Genomic DNA, 24222 nt, shown 5'->3' on the forward strand with positions numbered 1-24222 from the left:
TTCAGTTATATAAGCTCTTAGGGAGCATTTATGTCATATTCTGTCAGCAAGGATTGTCTGCAAACTGGCCTCTTTTATTTACTATAGGGATGTGCTATGTTTCCAGCCTCAGACTATGGGGAAAATTCTACCCAGAGGCAGAATCCTTGGAAAGTTAGGGTGCCAGGAAGCTGCTTAAAGCTCCACCCTGGCAGATAAGGGAAACCAGACCAGTAGGACCAGGTCAGGGTTCAGTGAGTATGGACTTTATCTAGAACTAAGGTCCTGGCAAGGTAGCTCTTTCCTGGTTACTACTCCTCGCTTTGGGCAGGGATTCAAGAACATTACTTTGCCCCAGACTCAAAACACCTAGGTCAGCCTATGTATAGTGTACTTTTTATATCTATCTGTCTATCATGTGTGTTCTATATCTTTATATACATGTATTGCATATATGTATTATGTATTTGTATCTCATATATATATCATCATATATATTATATATGTGTGCACATGTAAGATGTATATATTATATGTGTGCTTGTATATGTGTGCATGTGTGTACGTATGTATGTAAAAAAGAAAATAGAGAAAGCCCAGTAAAGACCAATTAGGTCTGCATACGGGCACAGGTCATATAGCTTTTTGTTTAGGAACACAGACCTTGAAGTCAGTTACTTAACCTCTGTTCACTCATCCGAGAATGGAGATGTACTACCTGCCTCACCAGGCTTTTGTGATGGTTAAATAAGATAATGTATGTCAAATGTTTAGCATGGTACCTGGTAGCTAGTAAGAACTTAAATAATTATTATCACAGAACAAGGATATTCTCGGCTTTTCCCTCATTTACACATTTGTGGTGGAGTGGGGCTAAGGATGAAGAGACCTCCCATTGGAAGGGGCTGATACCACCCAGCTTAAGCCAGTTGTCACCATATGAGACTAAAGCCCCAGTGATGCCAGAACTTCTGCCTTTTCAAGAGAAACCAGAAACCTGTATTTTTAAATATGAAATTGCCTGATTTTTAAATTTTTTGACAATTAATTTTAAACACACATATATACATATATATGTGTGTATACACACATATATACATATGTGTGTGTATACACACACATATACATATATGTGTGTACACATATGTATATATGTGTGTATACACACACACACACATACACACACACACACAAATACCATAGGCCAACAGCAGGGACTTGTGGGCTGGTACCAGTCTTCAGCTTTGCTGTCTGGAAGGTCACCAGAACTTTCCCTGCTTCCTCACACACCCTCTAGGCTAGGATGAGGAGGCTGTTTCACCATGTATTTGCAGAGCGCCCATCCTGTGTCTGGTGCTGGAGAGCATACCAGGAAGACCACCCTGTAACCATTGCCCTCTGGCAGAGAGGCAAGACTAACACAGCAGATGATAGGGAGCAGTGTAGGAAGGAGGAACATTTGTGAAAGAATGTGGGCTGCATTGTAAAGAAAAGGATGAGGAAATGGAAGATTTCTGGGAACTGATACGGAGCTTCTTTGAGGGTATATTAAGTGAGAAATCAAAGTGTAAAAGGTGTAGGATACTACCTGTTGTGGAAGCAAGAAAGGAAAATAAGAGTATTTATATGTGTTTGCTTAGTTTTTACAAGAAGAAACACAGAAAACCAAAAACAAATGAAAGTGGTTACTTGGTAAGGAGTGGGATGAAGGGACAGGGACACTTCTGAATATACCTTTTAAATTGCATTTTGAGTTTTCAACCATGTAAATGTTTGACAGATTCAAAAAATAAAATTAAATAAATAAGCCTGAAAAAGCAAACCCTAAAATTACAGACAAATATAAAAAGAAACCTAGGGACTTCCCTGACGGTACAGTGGTTAAGACTCCACGCTTCCACTGCAGGGGTGCAGGTTCGGTCCCTGGTGGGAGACTAAGATCCCACATGCTGGATGGTGCAGCCAAAAAAAAAGTAACCTAAATGCATTTCAAATTGATAACATAAAGAAGAATTAATCCAAAGTAACTTTCACACACAGTACTGGCTGTATACCTTTAGTGGGATATAGTCTAAGGACAGAAAGAATTGCAAGGAAATGCTGAACTTTGCTTAATAAGTTTGCTGTTGCCGGTGTTACTGATGTAGGAACTCTGAAAACAGTATTTGATGTATTACAGAAGAGACAAATGAGTAAATGTATTACTGTTGTTTGTGAACAAGGTTCTCACTATGGGAAAAGGAAGATAAAATACGGAGTTGGGGAAGATGAGGAAGAACCCTGTAGTGTTGGAGTCGAACAAGATTTTATTGTGAACTCACAATTTCTTAATCAATTTATTTCCTGGCTCTGTCCATTGAAAGGGCCTAGAAGCAGTGACAGCTTAGCAGCAGTGAGCACCTAGCATCCAGATCTTGTTTCTAAATACATTTCCTACTAAAAGGAACCAGGGCTCCTTAGAGAAATGTTTGAGTCAAAGTCTGACATAGGGAAAATACAAGGTGAGCCTGGAGTATTTGTGTGTGTGTGCCAGAAAATAAGGATGCACTCAAAGACAGATAGTGACACTTTAAAGGACACAGCTGGCTAGTAGAAGCTCCCACCAGCCAAACTGGGACAACTTTAACATTTTTTTAAAAGCAGTAATGGATTATAATGCATTGCATTGGGGGGGAAAAATTCGTGAGTTCATAGCACTATTCCAGAAAAGGGACAAAATGACCTTCTTTACAAGTTTGCCTGCTAATAGATATAGAAGGAATGATAGAATTCCTTCACCTCATCATGCTGCCCCTTCAACTTTAATGTAGGTTTGAAAATTTTCCCAAAATGCCATTTTGCAGCCACCAGTGCAGTAAGTGGTTCAGGCCAGGATCATCAATGGATAGTAAAACTATTGGGTGGGAAGCTGTTGGACAACAGGATATTCACCAGTCTCAAAATATCACCCCACAGATTTCCCACTAATTCAAATGGGAAAATATACTTTTACCATTGAGAAATCTTAGGAGCACCAACTTATCTAAGTAATCAAACATAGGATCACCAGAAATGGGCAAGTTATGCTACATCACTTATCTAATATTATTTTAAAATGTTTAATCTGAATCTAATCCTGAGGAGACAGGCAGATCTGTTACAGGCCATTCAATAAGACAACTGGCCTGAACTCTTCTACATGTCAGTGTTAGGAGAGACTAAGAAAAGTGGGCAGGCAGGGGGTGATATTCTAGATTAAATGAATCTAAAAACCATGAATGAATGCAATTCTGAGATCTTTGACTGGATCGTGTATTGAGGCAGTCGGGGAACAACTATGTAGGAGATTAATGAAACAATTAGGGAAATTTGAATATAGACTATATATTAGATAATATTATTATTTTTTGTTTTTATTTTTTGGCTGTGTAGGGTCTTCGTTGCTGTGCACGGGCTTTCTCTAGTTGCGGCGAGTGGGGGCTATTCTTCGTTGCAGTGCGCGGGCTTCTCATCGTCGTGGCTTCTCATCGTCGTGGCTTCTCTTGTTGTGGAGCATGGGCTCTAGGCACGCGGGCTTCAGTAGTTGTGGCTCGCGGGCTCCAGTAGTCGTGGCTTGCGGGCTCTAGAGTGCAGGCTCAGTAGTTGTGGCTCACGGGCCTAGTTACTTTGTGGCATGTGGGATCTTCCCAGACCAGGGATTGAACCCGTGTCCCCTGCATTGGCAGGAGGGTTCTTAACCACTGCGCCACCAGGGAAGCCCTAGATAATATTATCGTATCAAAGTTAAACTCATTGGGTGTGCTGATGGCATTGTGGTTATATAGAATTCCAAGGGTCTTGGGGGACATATGCTGAAATATTTAGGGGTAAAATGTCATGATGTGTGCAACTTTCAAATGGGAAAAAGTGTATAATCATAGAAAGATAAAGCAAGTGACAAATGTTAATTGGTGAATCTAGATGAAGGGTATATAGGTGTTCATCATGCTGCCCCTTCAACTTTAATAATAGGTTTGAAAATTTTCCCAAAAAATGTTGGGGTAAAAGAAATGTGAGCTGCAGTGGCCAGGGAATGCTTCATGGAATCAGTGCCATTTGACCAGAGCCTTGAAAAAGGAGTGAAGGAGGGATAGAGAGGAGAAGGGATGGAGGTCTTCATAAAGCAGAGGTGAGAATGAGCACGGAATCTTTTAGGATCCAGTAGAGGTAAGGAAAAGTGAACAAGTAATAAGAGTGAATTTGAAAGGTACTTGGATCCACTTGATGAAAGGCCTTTAACACCAGGCAAATGCACGCACATCCGATCATATAGAGAGTAAGAAGGGAAATCATAGGTTCTTGACCGGGGGGGGACCCAAAGAAATATTGTTTGGGAAAGTTAGTCCTTTGTGGTAGAATGCTAGAGGGACTGGAGAGTGAAAACAAGAGGTGTTTTTTTTTTTTTTCTTAAGTCATCCAGACTTGAGGCAATGGACATGTGGCTTAAAGTGATGGATATCAGTGATAATGTAAAGGAAGGAGCGACTCTGGGAAAACATAAAAGGACTTACCAGTCTCCATAACTGACTGGATAAATATGGGGGTTACTGAGAAGTTGATTCAGAAGATCTATCTCAACGATGCCGTTTAGAGAGCCACAAATTTTGCGAGAACTTCTCTACTCTCCTGGGCCTTCTCCATGCCCATCAAATTTAGGCTGATTGGAATCTGACCTCTGCTGCCCAGTTTTGATGGGAATATCATCAGGAAGAGGGAGAGCCCACCATTAAAGTCTTGATCTGCTGATACAGGCATTTCTTCCTCCTGTAATTCAGTGGTAGTTTTTCCTCCTTTAAGCTCTCAAAGAGAAAAAAAAATTTTTTTTGCATCTGTTAAAATTATACTTATGTTGTAATCCCCCATGTCCTCCACTGTCTCTGCCCTAGCCTGTGATTTTTTTTTTGTTTTTTAGAGGAACTTTCAATGGCTGCTGAAATGATCTAACAGTCTTTGCCCCTAACAGTCCTCTACAGCCAGGTACATAAACCTTGGCTTCATGTGCTTTGAGTTATGTTGAACAGCTCACAACCTAGCTCAAATGCAAAACCAAACCAGGTTAAGTTACCAGACCATTCCTTCTAAGCTTAAATGTGGGCATAGGAAACCAGTTTCCTGCAGAGTCAAGCAGAACAAGGCAAGGAGGAGGCCCAAGCTGTCCCAAGACAGAATGGGCTTTCTCCTGAAGTAGTAAGGAGGGAGAAGTGCAAGCCCATTCTGGGTAACCCAGGGGTGGGATGTTGTGGATCAAGCCGAAGACAGCAGATGAGCAGCTGGAATAAAAAGCCTTTAATAGTTCATTCTGAGAATCCCTCACCGATGTGGGGAGTGGAGCTGTTGCCCTTCAGTGTTTATACTAAAGTTCTCTATGTATACCTCATCCATTACCTGCAAGTGACTGCATCTTATTCATTTTTGTACCCCGTAGTGCCTGGCATAGTATGTAGTGCAGTGCTGTGCAATTGAACTTTCTGCAGCGATGGAAGTGTCTTATTCTGCACTGTCCTGTATGGTAGCCACTAGCCATAGTACAACTGAGAAACAGAATTTTAAAATTTAAATATCTACACGTGGCTAGTGGCTGTTGTATTAGATAGATAGCACGGGTCTGGAATCTAGGACTTCTTTTTTTTCCATTTTATTGAGGTATAATTGACACACAGCACTGCCTAAGTTTAAGATGTACAGCATAGTGACCTGGCATCCATGTATTGCAAAATGATTACCACAGTACGTTTAGTTATCATGCATAGATTCTAGGACACTTACTAAATGATGAGCTAAGTTGAATCTTTACCTTGGATGAGGAGGTGGGGGGTGGCAGGGCATGATGGACTAGGGTAATTTGAAGAAAGCCAGAACTTCTGGAAGTTCACCTTCTTGTCTGGCTGACAGGTGTAGTAATGGGGAGTAGAGTAAGAAGAATATCTAGGAAGAAGGAACAGTATGGGCAAAGAGAGGAGCCGGAAACCATGGCAAGAGAAAGAACAGTGAAGAGCAGGGACCAAAAATAGGACGGAGCATTCACTGTGTCAGGCACAGGGGGTGCTGATCAACAAGACCACCCTGACTTCGCGGACCTTACAGCCCTACGACAAGCGCACAAGCAGCTCCACTGACAGTATGCAGTAAGGATAGGTACTGGGAGCTGTGGGAGCCAGCAGAGGGGCATCAGGCAGTACTTCCTTTTCGATGCTGTGCCTAATGGCTTCGCTTGAAGACAGGGTGACCTTTCTCCCAAGTACAATGGGGAAGCTCTAAAAGGTTTTAATCAGCAAAATGGCACAGGTAAATCTGCATTTTAGTAAGGTGGTTCTACTGCATTGGCCAGTTTCCACCCCGGGTCCTTCTTAGCTTGATTGTGGTTTTTCTTTTAAACCAACCACCTCCAGTGTCTTGTCTGGTTTATGTCTTGTTTCGTTTTTCTTCCCTGCTTCCTCCTTTCCTGCGTCACTCTCTCCTGGGCCCCACGCTCTCTTCTTCCTTGATGTCCTTCTCTCTCTGATCCAAAGATCAGCCAGTAAAAAGCAGTCTCACCTGTCCAGGTAAGTGGGGTGCCAGGGTGAGGGGGGAAGAAGACCCCTCTTTTAAATTTAAAAGTTATTTATTTGTACTGTGTTGTATTTATTATTTGAATAGTTAGTACCTTCACATGACTCAGAATTTAAATGGTACGAACAAGAAGATAAGGAAAAGATTCCAACTCCATCCCTTTGCCCCTGGCACAGTTTCCTTCCTCAGAGGCAACCAGTGATCTATGTTTTCTTTTGTACCCTTTCAGAGGTATTTTACACATGTTATATATATGTAAGCAAACATATAAACAAATCATGCCTTCTCTTTTACTGTCCACATAATTCTGCATCTTCCTTTTTCCACTCAACAGCATGTCTTGGAGACTATTCCTTATCATATGTAAAGAGCCCCCTCATTCTTTTATATGACTGAATACTGTGTCATTATATTGATATACTGCAGTTTATTTAACCAGTCACCCCTTATGAACACTTAGAGTCTTGGCAGTGTTTTGCCACTGCACACAGTGCTTACATGAAGCCCCTTCTACATAGTCATTTGCTAGATACGAATAGGAGACACCCTCTGGAGGGGCAGCAACTATTGATTAGGAACTGGCAACTTGTACACTTTTCTGAAAAGGAGAGGCATAGCAATGATCTGAGCTTCTCCTGTTCCTGCAGGGGCCCTATTATTCGATCTGGTTTGGTGATCCGTGGTACCTTGAGGTTGTAGGGCCTTAATAGTTTCTAAGCAGGGTGCCTCAAGCTGGCTGTAGGAATGGGGTTGCAATACTACCAGCAAACAGACCAGATTCCTGTTCTCCCATGGTACACACAAAATAAATGGAATTTCAGAGGCTTGGGTCATCATTGTACGCCTCCTTTCTAGAACAGGGTACAAGCTGCCAATTATCCAACAGGTAAAGTTGCCAATTACCCAACTAAAGGCCTAGTTACCCTCCTAGAGACACTTGTTTTGGAGAGGGACGAAGAGACGAAGCTAAAGTGAGAGTGTCTCTGATACAGCCACTGCAGTCCTCTGCTGTGTCCCTGCAGGCTTCTGTGTGTTTGTGACCCTCCCATCCTTGCCTTCCAGTCCCCCCTTCCTTACAAATCATCACCTAAAACTAACTAGCTGTTTGTTTTTTTCTTGTCTTTTTCTCGCATTCATTTTCTCTGCTGCCTCCGTTCTGTTCCATCAGCCCCATTGCAGCCTGGTAAGACCCAACAAGCATGTATATTTGTTCACACCCTGTTCTTGCTATTGTCTCTTTGTCTCCTGACTCCAGGAAGGGCTATTTCCCTTCATGCCTTGCTGGGTATTAAAGAGATCATGCTTGCCTTGCCAACCTAGGATTCCAGATAGGTGATGTTGCCAGTGGGGTAGATGTGGCTGATCTCCCACCAGATTGAGCGGGTTACAGGGTGAGAGGGTCGGTCTCTTGTTACCCAAGACTCAGGGCCCCTTTGACAGAGCTTCCTTCTGCTACAAGGCTGGTCCCTCCCTGCCCAATTCATTGTTGTGCTTTTCTTACTCTTTCTCCAGGTTAAGTAGCCTGTCTTTGGGAGATTCAGCACCTGAACGCAAGTCCCCTTCCCACCACCGCCAACCCTCCGACACCTCTGAGACAACAGGTAACCTTCTCAGGGCATTAACACGTAGACACAGAGGTGTTTACTCATACAGACAGATCTGTATACCCCAGATGTAAAACAACTTAGCCTTTATATTGAGCTCATAATGTGAGCTAGGTATTGTGTTATATGTTTTATACAGATTACCTTATTCAGTCCTTTTATCAATTGTGGAAAGTAGATTTTATCATACCTATTTTATGGATGAAGAAACTGAGACACAGAGTGGTTAAAAAATTTGCCAAGTGTACAGGCTTGTAGGAGACAAAACCAGGACCTAAAACCAGTTGAGTTTTAACTCTAGAATTCATGCTTTCTCCATCACAGGAAGCAGTCACACATACCTGCAGATGTGCACGATGTCTAGTACATGCCCACAGGGATGGAGTCAGTTAGGAGTTATAGTCTCTCTTTCTTTTTTCCTACGCTCTGCATATGGTTGTATGTGTGACAAACAGGGTTTTCTCTTGTCATTTATCCTTCCCTGGATTTTGACAAGGGGCCAGCCCTCAGTCACCCCACGTGAGTTACCCAGCTCTGCAGGACCAGCAAGCACTGGTGTCCCACCTGCTGTATTCATTGGACGTAATTTGATGGAAAACTTCCAGTCTCACTTAGGCTTCAATCCCAGGGCTGCTTCTCTGTAACACTAGCCTTCAGGCTGGAGTTGGCCATGCCCCTTCTTCGACCAGTCTCACCCAAACAGGCCTAAAAAGACAGACATACATGAGAGAGACAAACATCTCAGCACCTCAGAGAAAGGAATTTCTTGTATAGCATACAGAGTAGATGACCGGGTTTTGTCGATCCCTGAGGAAGGCAGGCATTGCAATAGTGTGTGTGGGCAGGAAAAGTCTGAGGAACCTGGAAAGGCTTTCTGGAGGAAGAAACACACTGGGACCTCCCTGGGTTGGTCTGGCTTGTGTGCACTAACTTTCTGATGACAGTTCCTACCGAACTCCCTTCTTTCTCCTCCTTACCTCTCACCAGGTCTCGTTCAACGCTGTGTCATCATCCAAAAGGACCAGCATGGCTTCGGCTTCACCGTCAGCGGGGATCGCATTGTTCTGGTGCAGTCTGTGCGGCCTGGTGAGTGTTGCGTCCCTGCCACCTGCAGTGTACAGTTCTTACAAAGCCACCATGTATGCGACAGTGCCATAGGACTTGAAGGACTTGCATGTGCTTTCTCTGGAGGCCTGGGCATCCTGGGGCATGAATGATTCATTCTAGAACTGGTTCCCCAGGGGCATCTGGGGAAGTCTCCACAATGCTAAGCTTCCAGGCAGAATTTCTAGGGATCACACTCCAGGCTTGTTTCCCCTGTTGGAAGTGTGAAAATGGCAGAATAGCCTTCAGGTCATCAGGCTGGTGCCTGATTGCCCTCCAGGGGAGCTCCTCGTCCTGGGTTGGAAGATGCCGTGGAGAAATCGAAGACCCGCTTTCTTCTTTCTCACCTTCACATGACCTTGCTCCGTGCACGAATGGTCACTGTGCTGCAGCAGTTCACAGTTGAGACAGGCACACTGGTCTAAATGTATTTGCAGATATATTAACACTAAGTAATAAATGACCTAAAGATGTGTGTTGGACAGTACGTGGGAGGAAAGGGTGTTTGTAAGTTTGTATTTGGGTAGTTGGTGGTTCGAAGCTAAGTATTTCCCTTCTGATCAGTTTAGGAAGCCTCCTTAGAAGAAAATAGGATTTCAGGAGTAGTTTGAAAGATGGCCATGGAAAACACATTGGCAGGATAGAAATTTGGTGGGAAGGGAGGGCATTATAAGCAAATCGATTGAGTAACCAGTGATGTGTGAAAAAGCTTCAGATATTTCAAAGCACTATCATATGTTAGGTGGTAGAATCATTGTTGTTAAGTGACCCAGACTGAAGAAGATGATCAGGAAGGAGATGGGAGTAGGGGAGAGTATGAAGCAAGTATCCCTAACACAAGCAAGTATCCGTAACAGGAGTGAACTTCAGTGTAGCCAGTGGGATTGGGCCTGGCAACGTGGTGCGTCATAGGCTTGAAGAAGAGTACAAGGAAAGGGGTAGGGGGCAGGCCAGCATTTTCCCACTAAGAACAGTGCAAAATGGGAAGGAAATATACTTACATAATTTGGGAGAAATATTTGGGATTTATTTAATGGGAAAAGTGAAAAGAGTATTTCAAATTTATGACCAAAATGAGGTATGTGGATCATACAGGGATATAAATAATTATAGCTCCTTATGTTTGGTAGTTAACTTTTGTCAGTGAGAGGTTTGTTTTTCATATCCTAGGGTAGAGCTCTGAAAAGATACTTTTATTCTTTGCTTCCATATTCTCTCAAGGTTCCTGGACTAGGGTGAGACAGAGCAAGTGGGACTGCCAGTAACTTGTACTTTGCCTCTATGGTCTGTTTGATACAAAAAGTATGGAGACCCCCTCCAGTGAAGTGTGAGTTCAGCACTCTTCCAGTTTTGCCTCCTCTCAGACCTGGAGAGGAAAGAACAAAATGATGGCTTGCAGTAAAATACGAGTTTTGAAAAATCTGTGTATGTATGAGTACTTCGGGCAGGAGAGAAGAAGAGACTTCATTTGGATTGGCATTGAAATCACAAGAGCAACAAAGCAGTTGTTGTCTTTTCCAGATTTTAGGCTTCTCAGTTCACTGTTTCTCAAAGTGTAGTCTGTGTTCTGCCTACATCAGAATCACCTAGGCCCTTAGGATGATTGAAATCCTCATTCCGGGGCCCAGTCCCAGAAGTACTGAATCACTTGCTAGCAAGGGGGTCAAGGAATATGCTTTTTAACAAGTTCTCCTGGTGAGTCTCATGCTTACTGAAGTTTAGAACTTCTGCTCTAATTCCGTTACTCTGAAAAGTTTAATTTCTTTTAATCCCTAAGTTATTAGAAGTCACCTCATGTGTTTCATACATTCAGGCAAAATAGCTCTTTCCTCTCCACCTTTAGTTTCTAGATGACAGTGTAAAAGAGAGTTTTCAAGCTACTTGCAAGTACTTTTCCATAAATAGCACACTTAAGGTGAGGGTAGTCTGGGTCCCAATACTGAAAAGCCAAATTGGAATGTAGTCATCACTGTAATTTCTCTTTTCAGACTAGAAACATCTAGATGTGCTTTGTCGGAGTTTTGTTTTGATCAGATGAATGCAACTTACAGATTTAAGGATCATCTTGGGGCAGATTTACAAGAAACATAATTTTTATGCTTCTCGTGAACTTCTTTCTTTCTTTTTTTTTTAATAAGCTTTCTGAATGAACGTATTTTAAATATTTATTTATTTATTTATTTAGCTGCATCGGGTCTTAGTTGCATTACGCGGGAACTTCCATTGCAGCTCGCAGGCTCTTCGTTGTGGCACACAAGCTTCTCTCTAGTTGTGACGTGCAGGCTCCAGAGCACGCAGCCTCAGTAGTTGCGGTGCACAGGCTCAGTAGATGAGGCATGCGGGCTCAGTAGTTGTGGCACGTGGGCTGTCTAGTTGAGGCAGACGGGCTCAGTAGTTGTGGCACGTGGACTCTCTAGTTGAGGCACGTGGGCTCGGTAGTTGTGGTGCGTGAGCTTAGTTGCCCCGTGGCATGTGGGATCTTAGTTCCCCACCCAGGGATCGAACCCGAGTCCCCTGCATTGGAAGGTGGATTCTTTACCACTGGACCCCCAGGGGATAAGTTCCCTCATGAACTTATCTCATCATTAGTGTTTCTTATGCTTCCTGGGTATAACTTAAACTAGGACTCTAACTTATTTAAAACTACATTTGGCCTTCCATATCCGCGAGTTTCGCATCTGAGAATTCTGCATCCGTGGATTCAACCAGCTGCAGATTGAAATTTCCATCTGCAGTTGGTTGAGTCCACAGATGCGAAACCTGCAGGTGTGTACTACTCCATTTTAAGTAAGGGACTTGAACATCTGCAGATTTTGATATCTGTGGGAGGTACTAGAACTAATCCCCGGTGGATACTGAGGGATGACTGTACGTGGTGATCAAAACCACTGCAGCTCCAGAACAATTTTTTAACAGAAAATAAAGCAGTGATCATTATCATCCTTAATGCTAGGAACCCCCATAATATCCTTGCGAACTTCTCAGGGCTTAGGGACCACAGTTTGAAAACGCTTGTTGTAATCCTTTTCTCATATTCCTCTTAAAAATGATTATTACTAAAAAAAAAAAAAAAAAAAAATGATTATTACTTCAGCAATTATTTAATACAGTGAACTCGTTCTTCCCACTGGATAATAGAAATAACTCTTATTTGACCTTGGAACATCTAGACACATTCAAATAAAGCACACATTACTCTCCCCAGAGCATGGCCCTGCCTCTCTGCCACCTTGGCCTGGCTCTCAGAGGAGAAGTCTGGCTTCTGAGCCAGGTGGAGGAAAGAGCAAGAGACGTGTCCTTATACAGTCCAGTCCAACTCAAAGGTAGTTGTGTCACTGGAGCAGAATAGGATGTACACCCAGCATTTGAGGCACTTAACACAGAGAGGTGAGAAGAGATTTGAGGGGGAAGGTGACCTGACAGGGTTGTTGGTGTAGATTCAGCCACCTCTGGAAAGGTCGTGGGGCTCTGCTGACCAGGCCTTCTCCTTCCTCACAGGAGGTGCAGCCATGAAAGCCGGTGTGAAAGAGGGCGACCGGATCATCAAAGTGAGTGACCTTCCCTCTCCGCCCCAGAGGAGGGGGTGCAGCGTCACTTCTGGCCTTGGCCATCCTCCACACTTCCGTTTTCGTACCAGCTGTCATCAGCCACTGAGTAGGGGGGTGGTACCATGAGAGTGAGTAGTATAATGTGACAGAGACTGGGGACTAAGATAGCTGGGTTCCATATTCTAGGCCCTTCTTGACTCTGACCAAGCTTCTGTAATGTTTTACTATGCTAGAGAACATTGATAAATGGCTCCCTAAAGGAGTGGCGATTGACCACTGACCAGGAGAAGGATCCCCTGGGCTTCCACTGCCATTAACTCAATAATGTTGTTTGTCCCCCAACAGGTGAACGGCACCATGGTGACCAATAGCTCACATCTGGAAGTGGTGAAGCTTATCAAATGTGAGTTGGGGAGAGCTGACAGTGAAAGAAATTAGGGGATCAGATGGGGCACGGGTGGAAGCAGGCCTGTTGCCCCAGGAGGCTTCCTTTGTAGATGTGCGAGGCAGCCGAAGTCTTTCTTCTTGGCCTGATCATCGTAGACTACCACAGTTCCCCACTGTCATTTCAAGTGGAGACACTATTAGTCTCTCATCCGACATCTTTATTTTTCCACCCATCTTTGCCCTATGTTTTAGATCATATTCTACTAAGACCAGGTCTCACTCAGATACCACTCACTCCCCTCTCCCAGTCCCAGGAAACAAGGGACTGGGCAGGCAGCTCCCACATAGTTACGGGTGGGATTTTGGTTGAGGTCTCTGCATGAGGAAAGGGAAGGAAGGGATACTTGTGTTGATGCAGGATGGAAGGACAGGAATTAGAGAACAGGTGGGGCATTAAAAGTGAGGAGAACTTTACCTGCAGAATTATAAGCTTAATGGAAGGAGAAGGGAGAACCCCCTCCTTTGTACCTTGAATGTCTGCTATTGAGAACAATACCACTTGAGCAAGCCTCTCTTTGCCTTCCTCCAGCTGGTGCCTATGTTGCACTGACCCTCCTGGGCTCTTCACCCTCGTCCATTGGTGTCTCTGGGCCCCAGCAGGACCCAGTCCCAGCAGGAGCCCCCCGAGTCACCCCTGTGATCCCACCACCACCACCCCCTCCACCTCTGCCACCTCCACAGCGCATCACAGGACCCAAACCTCTGCAGGTAATGGTCTGCCTACTCCTCTCCTCATTCTGGTGTCCCTTTGAAGAGCTCCCCATTGGAATGAAAGCAGGTTAAATCAAATGGCAGGCTGGCAGAAAGAGACAAGCCAAAGAGCTGAATGAAGGCCATCAAAAAGTAGAGCAAAATGAGAACTGCATTAAAGGGGTGTTCCATGCCTTAGTGTCCTCTTTCCATGTAAGTGCATATGCAGTTTATCAGATAGCAGCATGCAGTGTGTTTCCTGTGTGTGTGCAGGACTCTAAGGAGGCCCTTTGAGAGTTCTCCTCCCCGTCGGGGAGAAGGTGCACACCTCCAGCCATGGTCAGAGGCATCTGTAAAGACTGTTGCCAGTCATTGTTACAAGGGTGTGGAATAAGTCAAGGAGTAGGGGAAAAGGCTTCCTGGGGAGAAAGGCTGCTTGGAGGAATGAAATATGGAGCCTAGTCTGTAGGGGAGAGAGTCAGGAAAGGACAAGAATAGTAGGGAGAGAACCCAAGGACCAGGATAACCTGTGTGAGGAGTTAAAAGAGGACAGGAGGCAGATAGGAATAGGGAACAGGATTTTCTGGTTGGAAAGAAGACCGACCAGCAAGTCCTGGGAGACTTCAGAGAGCAATTGATAACAGATGTGATTACAGCCAGGGTTTCTAGGAAATTAGGAATGAAATCAAAATCAGATTTTATGTTTACTGAATTTCAGTGAGATACTGAGTGTTATACAAAACATTCTTACGACCCAGGCTCTACTCTCATAGCTTTCCTTGACCAGGAATCAGCTAGTAGACGAGAATAAAAGCTATTGATCTGGTCCCCAATTCTCACTACTGTCATATTTTCCATTCTTAGGATCCTGAATTTCAAAAACATGCCACCCAGATCCTTAGGAATATGCTGAGGCAGGAGGAAAAAGAGTTACAGGTAAGGTCGCTGCTGAGGGTAGATTGGCCATTGCCTTAATGAAATAATACTTTATCAGAGCAATCTGCCAATGTGTACAACTTAATTTGCAGGCCATATCCTATCACAGTAAAACCTTAAAAAGTCAAACTTCAGGCCTACTAAAGAATTGTCATAGGCCAGTGGAATTTGTTAAAGCAGAATTTGATGGATAGAGTGAATAGGGTAATAGAGCTTATGGTAATAGATTAGAATGGTGACTATGTAGAGAAAATACAAACAAGTGATGAGACAGGTAGAATAAAATGAGGGAACATGAGAACTGAGGAAAATCAGTTGGAATTGACCTTAGAGGTTCTGGGAAGGGAAGGATAAGAGGGAAGGAAGGTGGGGGTGGGGGGTGAATGCCAGGCCAGGCTGATGGAGGAGGGGATGCAGAGAGATTTCCAGGCCTGGGGAATGATGCACAGGGAGAACAGGAAGAAGATTAATTTGGCTGGACGGGAATAACCAGATTCCTATAACAGCCATGGCTTACAATGGGCTCCTTGCCCCTTCATTTCAATTCAACAAATTTGTAAGTTCCCACTGTATGTAAAGCATTGCTTTAGTTCCTACAGTATACAGAGATTAAAACGATTATTAGACAGTTCTTGCCCTCAACATGTTTACAATCTCATGGGGAAAATTCACATTACGGTAAGAGAGTGGGAGGAACAAAGAGCTTGCAATAAGAGAACAAAGAAGAGAGCAGTTAATTAGTAATGGGAAATGTGAGGGAAACTTCACTGAGAAGATTGTATTTCAGCTGGGCCTTGAAGGATAGGGCTTCAGTAGGCAAAAGAGATGAGGAAGAGAATGCTGGTAAATGGACAGCATAGGTCAAAGGCACCAAGACATGAAAATATACTCATTTATTTAACAAACATTGAGTTCCTGCTGCGTGCCAGGTACTGTGTGTGTGCTGCAGTGGAGGCATGGGCCAGTGCTAGGCACAAAGGTTAGAATGGTTATAAAGATAAGTGAGAGATGAATCTTTCCCTTAAGGAGTTTATAATCCAGTAGAATATCAATGGATGAATGAAGATAAAGTTATACTGCACTATAATAAGTGCTGATACTTGCATTTTGATGCAAGTCATAGAATAATCAAGATAGTGTGGTACTGGTATAAAGATAGACCTATAGATCAGTAGCATAGAATTCAGAGTCCAGAGATTAATCCATGCATCTGTGGTCAGTTGGTTTTTGACAGTGTCAGGATAGTTCAGTGGAGAAAGAATGGTCTTTTCAACAAATGGTTCTGGGACAACAGGATATCTATATGCAGAGAATGAATTTGAACTCTTACCTCACACAATAAACAAAATTTAACTCAAAATGGATCAAAGGGCCTTCCCTGGTGGCACAGTGGTTGAGAGTCCGCCTGCCGATGCAGGGGACACGGGTTCGTGCCCCGGTCCGGGAAGATCCCACATGCCGCGGAGCGGCTGGGCCTGTGAGCCATGGCCGCTGAGCCTGCACATCCAGAGCCTGTGCTCCACAACGGGAGAGGCCACAGCAGTGAGAGGCCCGCGTACCGCAAAAAAAAAAAAAAAAAAAAAAAAAGGATCAAAGACTTAAATGTAAGAGCTGAAACTATTTTTAAAAACTATAAAACTCTTAGAAGAAAACATAGGTATAAATCTTTATGACCTTGGATGAGGCAGTGGTTTCTAGGCTGTGACACCAAAAGCATAAACAACCCCCCCAAAAAGATAAATTAGACTCCATCAAAATTAAAAACTTTTATCCATCAAAGGACACTGTCAAGAAAGTAAAAAGACAACCACAGAATAGGAGAAAATATTTGCAGCACATATATCTGATAAGGGTCTAGTACCAGAATATGTAATAGACGCTTAAAACTCAACCCAATTTAAAAGTTAGCAGAGAATTTGAGTACACAGTCCAATAAAGAAGACATACAAATGGCCAATAAGCACATGAAAAGATGCTTAATATCATTAGTCATTAGGGAGAGGCTAACCAGAACTACGAGATACCACTGCACACGCACTAGGATGGCTAGAGCCAAAATAGCAGTTATTGGTGAGCATGTGGAGAAGTTGGAGAAATGTTTGTTTATATTTTGTCTACATATCCGCTCTCCTAATCTACTCCCACCGTAGTGCAGCCAGTTTGGCAATTCTTCAAAATATTAAACGTACAATCTGTCAATTCCACACCAAAGTATATACCCAAGAGAGTTCAAAGCATAAAAGCTGTACATAAACATTCATAATAGCATTGCTTAATTGCATAATGGCCAAGAAGTGGAAACAACCCAAATTCCCATTAACTGATGAGTAGATAAACAAAATGTGTTGTATCCATAAAGTGGGATATTATTCAGCCATAAAAAGGAATGAAGTACTGATACATGCTTTAACATGGAAGACCCCTGAAAACAGACTAAGTGAAAGAAGCCAGACACAAAGGCCACGTATTGTATGATTCCATCTGTGTGGAAGTCCAGAAGAGGTAAATCCATAAAACAGAAAGTAAATTAGTGGTTGCCAGGAGGTGGAGGAAGGGGAAATTGGGAGTGACTGCTTTCTTGTTGGGTTGATAGAAGTGTTCTGGAATTAGATAGTGGGGATGTTTGTACAACTCTGTGAATATACTAAAAACCACTGAACTGTATACTTTTCTTTTTTAATATTTATTTATTTTCTTTATTTTTTTGGCTACGTCGGGTCTTAGTTGCGGCCTGCGGGATCTTTTTCGTTGCCGTGCGTCGGCTCTTGGTTTTGGTGTGCGGGCTGAGTCGCCCCGTGGCATGTGGGATCTTAGTTCCCCGACCAGGGATCAAACCCGAGTCCCCTGCCTTGGAAGGCGGATTCTTTACCACTGGACCACCAGGGATGTCCCCTAAATTGTATACTTTAAAATGGCGAAGTTTATGTTATATGAATTATATGTCGATAATAATTTTTAAAATATTTTTTAAATGCCATTAAAGCCCAAAAGAAGGATTAATTAATTATGCAGTGATCAGAGGAGGCTTCATGAGATGACATTCCAGTTGGGTTCAGTTTTTTTCACTCTGGAATGTGCTTTGGGCCTTCAATACCATGATGAGCTTGAAGTTTATTCTGAAAGCAGTGGGAATTGATCAAAGGATTTGAGTAGGGGAGTGATCATATCTTCAAATCAGTTTTCTTTAGAAAAGTGTGTTAAGTGGATTGACACATAAGGAAACTATCTCGGAGGCTGTTTCAGTAGATAAGAAATGATGAAAAAAAATTAAAAAATAAAGTTAATGAGAAATTTAATAAAAAGAAAGAAATGATGACCGATTTAACAAGAACAGCAGGAGTAAGAACAGAAGGAGGGATGGCAATGTGAGACACATTGAATTCCCTCCATTCCCTGGCGGTCCAGGGGTTAGGACTCTGCGCCTCCACTGCAGGGTGCATGGGTTCGATCCCTGGTCGAGGAACTAAGATCCCTCATGCCACTCGGCGTGGCCAAAAGAAAAAAGAACAGAAAGGGTTGGCAATGGGAGACATCTCAGGGGTCAGGTCAGTAGAACTTATCAACTGGAAGGGGGAGGTAAAGAAGAAGAAAGCAAAGATAGCCCCAAGTTTGTGTGCCTACATAGATGGTGATACCATTGATGGAGTGAGGCGGAAGAGAGGAGCAGGGTTTAGGGGAAAGGAGTGAAGGTAATCTTTGGATGTACTGAGTTTAAGCACCCATGGGAGGTTCAGATAAAAAGGTCATCCACCAGGCGCATGGAGATAACAAGGATGAACCTCAGGAGAAAAGATTGGGTTGAAATAGAGATTCGGGTGGCCTCAGCATACAGGTGGTAGTTGAAACTGGGGACTAGACGGTATCACCTAGGGCACCACTGCAGAAAAGAGGAGAGAGCTGAGGGCGGAATTTCGGAACATCCGTGCTTCTGTAGCACACTGCACCAACCTCTAACATCACACCAGTTGCTGTTGTATTTGTATTTTAATTATTTATTTGTCCTCCTCTATTGGGCTAAGTTCCTTAAAGGCCAGGACCATGCCCACATTTGCATATTCCTCCTGCACAGCTGGCACAGGGCCTGGTGTGTATCAGCTCCCTGTAAATGTTTGCAGGGCTGAAGGCTCACCTAGATTGAAGAGAGGAGGAGGGGGTAAAGCTGTGGTTGGGGAGAGGGGTGTGAGGTGACCCAAGACAGTGTTGAGTTAAGAAGTCAAAAGAGGATAGCATTTGGAGGAGGTGGGTGTTTAAAGAGGTCTGGAGAGATGAGGACTAAGAAGAGACCATTGGATTCAGCCAGTGGGTCATTTCGCCTTTGGAAGAGCGAGGTGATGAGCGGAACTCGGCTGTGTATGCTGAAGAGTGGCTGGAAGGCTAAGAAGTCTGGGCTCTGCATAGAGACTCCTGTTTGGAAACATGTGGCTGTGGAAGGAAAGAGAAAAGACTGAGGCGGTGGCTTGAAGAATAATCAGACTTGATGGAAAAGGTTTTGTTGTAGTGGCTTGTTTTTGTTTTAAGACAGGAAACGAGCATTTTTGTAGGGTGAGGGGAAGGAGCCGTTGGAAAGAGGAGACTTTGGAGATACGCGAACGATGCCCAGGAGGAGCCCGAGGCAGCTGGAGGCACTAACCTTGTGGAAGATTTAGACAGAGTTTCTATTCTGAGGCAGAGGGAAAGGGTGGCCGCAGATGCCTTGAAATGGAGTAAAGTTGGGAAGGATCTTACCAGCCGATACTATCTGCAGAGACTAAGAGGAGGGTTGGGGGCTTGAGAGGCGTGGAGAAGATGCGACGGCAAGTATGGCCCCAGACGATCTTGGAGAAAATGTGCACCTGACGTCTTTATTTAACTACTTAACCCGCCAACTTCACTGAGCATTTCATTTGGTAGTAAAACGATAATAGCTGCCATGTATTCAGTCAAGTAATTATGCACCAGACATTCTGCTCAGCACTTTCCATACATAATCTCATTCAGAACGTACAGCCATCCCCAAAGGCAGGTACCGTCATCTCCATTTGATCCATGAGGACGTAGTAAAGCTTGCCCAAGTCTACACAGCTAGTAAGCCAGAATTCAGAACCAGGCCTCCCTGACTGCAAAGCCCAAGCCCTAAACATGCATGCTGTGCTCTGCCGTATGCTGGGAGGATGCTAGATAAGTCTCAGAGTGATTCCCAGCTACAGGGCTGGGGGACGGGGGTGCTTCTTCCTCTCATCTCCTGTGGTTCTCACTGTGTGTATGTTTCCTCCTTAGCACTTTTTTGTGTGTGCTGGTCTGGCCAGTCACTTAAATATCTAACCCTTCGGCAGCAGTCAAGGAAGACCTCATTTAGCAAGTAGGCCTTAAGAACAGGTCAGATTAGGACGGGCCTTTGTGTCATGTCTTCTTTCTCTAGTTGCCTCGTGTTCTTTTTCTCACCATTTATACCTCTTTCTGCTCCTGAGTGATGGTGAAATAACATGTATCTCCTAGGAGGCAGAGATCTCCTTTCTCTCCTCTTTGTTTTGGGATAACTGCCTACTCTCCCCACTGGTGAGTCGTCCATTCTCTACTAACCACTCCTCTGCCTTTTCCCTTCCTCCTTGTCCTCCTTGCCCCCCCGCCCCCCGCCCCCCAGCGTATCTGTGAGGTGTATAGCCGGAACCCCGGCAGCCTGCTGGAAGAGCAGATCGAAGGCGCCCGGCGGCGAGTCACTCAGTTACAGCTGAAGATCCAGCAGGAGACTGGTGGCTTAGTGGTGAGTGATGATAGGCGTAGCTCTAGGAAGGGCACGTGCAGGTGGACGGAGGGGAGAATGAGGGAGAAATCTAGGACGGAGGCTTCCCGAGTCATACAGGACCGCAGGGCTGAGCCAGTGAGTGTTTAGTGTTTTACGAAGAAACAGAGGTCAGCAATTCTTTATATAGCACCACAGAGACTGAGCACTGTCCTGACACTTGGGATCTCGTAAAAAGAAATAGCCTGTTCCTTGCCCTCCAGCAGCTTACAGTTGCAATAGAAAGAAATAAATATGAAATAAATCAGACTGTTGGCTTTAATCTCCTAATTATCCATCCCCTTCTGGGTCGTTTCCTCATAGCTGATGTATATTCCGACACTAATTTTACTCAGTATTCATCTGGTAGCTTTTCCCATCACCTCTCCCTCCAGTAATGGGTCTTCTCAAAGAAGTACAAGCACTTTTAAAAGTCAGCCTAAGTAAAGGATCTCCAGTCAGTTGAGAGGGGTCTGTAGCAGTACTAACCACACTTTGTGGGAAATCCCAGAGAGGAGGCACTTCCTTATCTGTTCTAGTCAGGGACTTATTAATTAATAAGTATTAATTAGTGTCTTACTTCTCTCCATCAGGCCTTAATTCTTTGGGTAAATAAGTAACTCTCCAAAAACTTTAAGATCTCCAAGAATGATATTTGTTATAGAGCCAATAGAAATTATTTGAGGATTATCTTTCTTTTTCAGAACATCCAGATCAAAAAAGTCTGGGAAACACAGGCTAATCAAATTTAAACTTTTATTTTCTGAAGGACTTCTCGGTATCACATGGTTGATAGGAGCTCAGGTTTAGGACTTAGACCGTCTGGATTCACCTCCCAGCTATAGTGCTCACCAGCTTTAAGACTCTTGGGCAAGTGACTTGATCCCTGGGAGCCTTGGTGTCCTCATTTATGAAATGGAGCTACGGCAGGATCTGCCTAGTAGTGGTATTGTCAGAATTAAAGGATGCCCTCAGCACGGGGCCAGTGCATGTTTGCTGCTGCCGCTGCCTCTGCGCTCGTGTGCTCTGTAAGTGGTTGAGTCTGAAACATTCAGCTTGGAATCTAGGGGTCTGAGCGCCAACCCTGGCTTTATAGTTTACCTGCTGTGTACCTTGGGCAAGTTACTTAAAACCTCTGGGCTTCTGTTTCCTCATTTATAACATGGGAGTACTATACCTGCCTCAGAGTTGTTGAAAAACTCAATGAGATATAGACAAGAGTGCATCATAAACAGTAAAGCACTGGCAACATAATTCCCTCCACAAATGGCTGGTCAGCCCCAGTCCAGTGCCTTGTCAGTCTTCAAAGATCTTTAGAGGCAGAGCTTTCCATCTGCTAGAGCTTTTCATACTCCTTGATAGTTCGGAAGTTCTTTCTGTGTCCAGCCCAACTAAGGCAATAGAGGCTTTGAGGTCCAGGGTGAGAAATCAAGTAAGTTTTTAGAATTTTACTAATAGTAAAGCTCCCTTTTCACCATTAGGGGTCACCATTCTCCTCAAACTGTACAAATGAAGCAATAGCTCTTCCAAAGGGGCATTTTTCAGGCAATGAAGCAGAAGAGGCCACTAATTGTAAGCAGATGTTATCTGCTGAGACTGAGGGAAGGGTTGATTGGAGGAAAACAGTAGGGGGAGAGGTTCACAGCATATGTCCGCCCTCCGGACCTTTCTTTTTTAGGACATACTTCCGCTATATGGTGACACCAGCCAGAGATCATCAGAAGGTGAGTCCCGTCAGCACGCCTTTTCTCTCTGGCACATCTCTAGTCTACGTTTCTTATCTATTCTGTTGTCCCGTCCCTTTGGGGCAGATTCAGGGGGTAAAAAAAATATATACCTGCCTCTGAGAAATAGAATAATGAGAGAAAGCAGTACCAGTGACAGGGAACTTGGATACAACTTATTCAGTAGAAATGAGTGTATAACCAGTAGCCCTGGATAGATAAGTGCCAGGAAAATACTAGAATGATGGTGGTCCAGACAACAGCATGCCTACCAGCACCTAGCAGCTAGGAGCTCAAGAGATGCTGTCATAAGAGGAGATGGATGGGAACCAGAAGAGGGTTGGGATGAGCTGAGGGCTAGCAATCGTTGCAAGGTAGAGCTATGGAGGATCGTTTTAGGAGGTGACACTGCCTGGGCTCAGGTGTACAGGTAGGTAAAAGCTAGGTGTAGAGGTTCTCGGGGAGTCGTGTAAGAGAGATGAAGGGAAACTGGGAAAGAAAGGCAGGTGGCAGCTTCGCCCTCCTGCCCTGGGCACAGGTTCCCAGAATAAAGGCCCTTCTTTCCCCCAGGCCACAGCTCCTTCCTCACTGTGTAAACTCCTTTATTCTCAGGCCGACTCTCTCTGGATTCCCAGGAGGGGGACAGTGGCCTGGACTCTGGCACAGAGCGCTTTCCTTCCCTCGGCGAGGTGAGTGCCAAAGCGGGGGGAGCCCCTTTTAAAACCATACATTCAGTTTTCCTTCTCTGAACACCTAAAGGTTCTGTGCTCACTGCTTACACCAAGGCCTCTGGCCTGTCATCTGTGGCCCTCTGGTATAGTTCCAGTTCCAAGGGTTTTAGTCATTCTGCTCTGGGATCCAAAAAAAGGGGGTTCAGATGCATCCTGCACTCAAGATCAGCGAATCTGGCTTCTGTTTTATCATCGTCAACTCTGTAGTACAGAGTCGGGTGGAGAAAGAGGCCATGTCTTTAACTGTAGCAAGCCTTTTTTGAGTGTAAGGGAGCAGAGACGAAAATTCTCTAAAACAGTGACTGGACCAGAAACACATTGCCAGCTGGCTGCGAATAACACCATCTTGGGGTAATACAATGAACCTGGCCTAATCGGAGGGGGCAGCCTCTCTTTGTCACAGATTTTTCTGTACTTGAACAACTTATCTTTTCTGGAGTGGTCAGAAGAACTTCAGGCTTTGGCTTCAAAGGTTGTCTTCTAGGTGTTCTCAGTCTGCATATATTAATTGTAAATATAAACTTGCAATATAAAAATAAGAGTGAATGGAAGAAGTAATAATTGTGTGAGCAAAATATTTGCTTAGCCAGCTTAATTAAATACGTGAATAAGTAATTGAAAACATGTTTAAAACCTAATTTTAAATAATAGTTGGAATTTTATTTCTTTACTGCTCCTGTCTATTCGTGGGAAGATGATGAATGTACGTGGAAGGATCAGTATGTCAGAAAGACACCAAGAAGGGGGAGGAGGGTCCTAAATAATCCACAGTTGACATTCCCCTGCGGGCTCCACATCTGGAAGCAATGCAGCCTAGTGGGCAGTGGGTTGAGACTGCCCAGCTTGCATCCAGGGAATACCACATTACTAACTATTCGACCTTCAGCAAGTCCCAGAACCTCTCCAAGTCTTAAGTTTCCTTGTGTGAGAAGTGGGAGGAATAATAGTTTCTACCTCAAAGGGCTATTGTGAGCATTAAATGAGGTGATACATAACCAAGGGCTAGTATAATGTCAGGCACAGAGTAAGTACTGGACTTTTATTAGCCAACGAGCAGAGCCCTGAGGGTCTTCTGGATGAGGTTTTCTTTGTTTTTTTTTTAATTTTCGGCTGCGTTTGGGCCTTCGTTGCTGC

General features: G+C 44.1%; 1 protein-coding gene across 10 annotated transcripts in view; it reads left to right on the top strand.

Annotated features, from left to right (window-relative positions):
• The window catches only part of ARHGEF11 (Rho guanine nucleotide exchange factor 11), a 112607-nt gene that overhangs the window by 55573 nt on the left and 32812 nt on the right, over window positions 1-24222 (top strand). For 6 of the 10 annotated variants that reach the window (XM_049694290.1, XM_049694300.1, XM_049694292.1 and 3 more), the window contains exons 2-12: window positions 6507-6539; window positions 7715-7729; window positions 8059-8147; window positions 9138-9236; window positions 12753-12802; window positions 13148-13205; window positions 13779-13957; window positions 14804-14875; window positions 20496-20615; window positions 22312-22357; window positions 22970-23046. In XM_049694290.1, coding sequence (XP_049550247.1) covers window positions 6507-6539; window positions 7715-7729; window positions 8059-8147; window positions 9138-9236; window positions 12753-12802; window positions 13148-13205; window positions 13779-13957; window positions 14804-14875; window positions 20496-20615; window positions 22312-22357; window positions 22970-23046 — 838 coding nt within the window. The remainder of the gene's footprint in view (window positions 1-6506; window positions 6540-7714; window positions 7730-8058; window positions 8148-9137; window positions 9237-12752; window positions 12803-13147; window positions 13206-13778; window positions 13958-14803; window positions 14876-20495; window positions 20616-22311; window positions 22358-22969; window positions 23047-24222) is intronic. The other 4 variants (XM_049694320.1, XM_049694323.1, XM_033414607.2 and 1 more) reach the window with 3 other exon arrangements.

This window comes from Orcinus orca, chromosome 1 (assembly GCF_937001465.1).
Source record: "Orcinus orca chromosome 1, mOrcOrc1.1, whole genome shotgun sequence".
NCBI lineage: Eukaryota > Metazoa > Chordata > Mammalia > Artiodactyla > Delphinidae > Orcinus > Orcinus orca.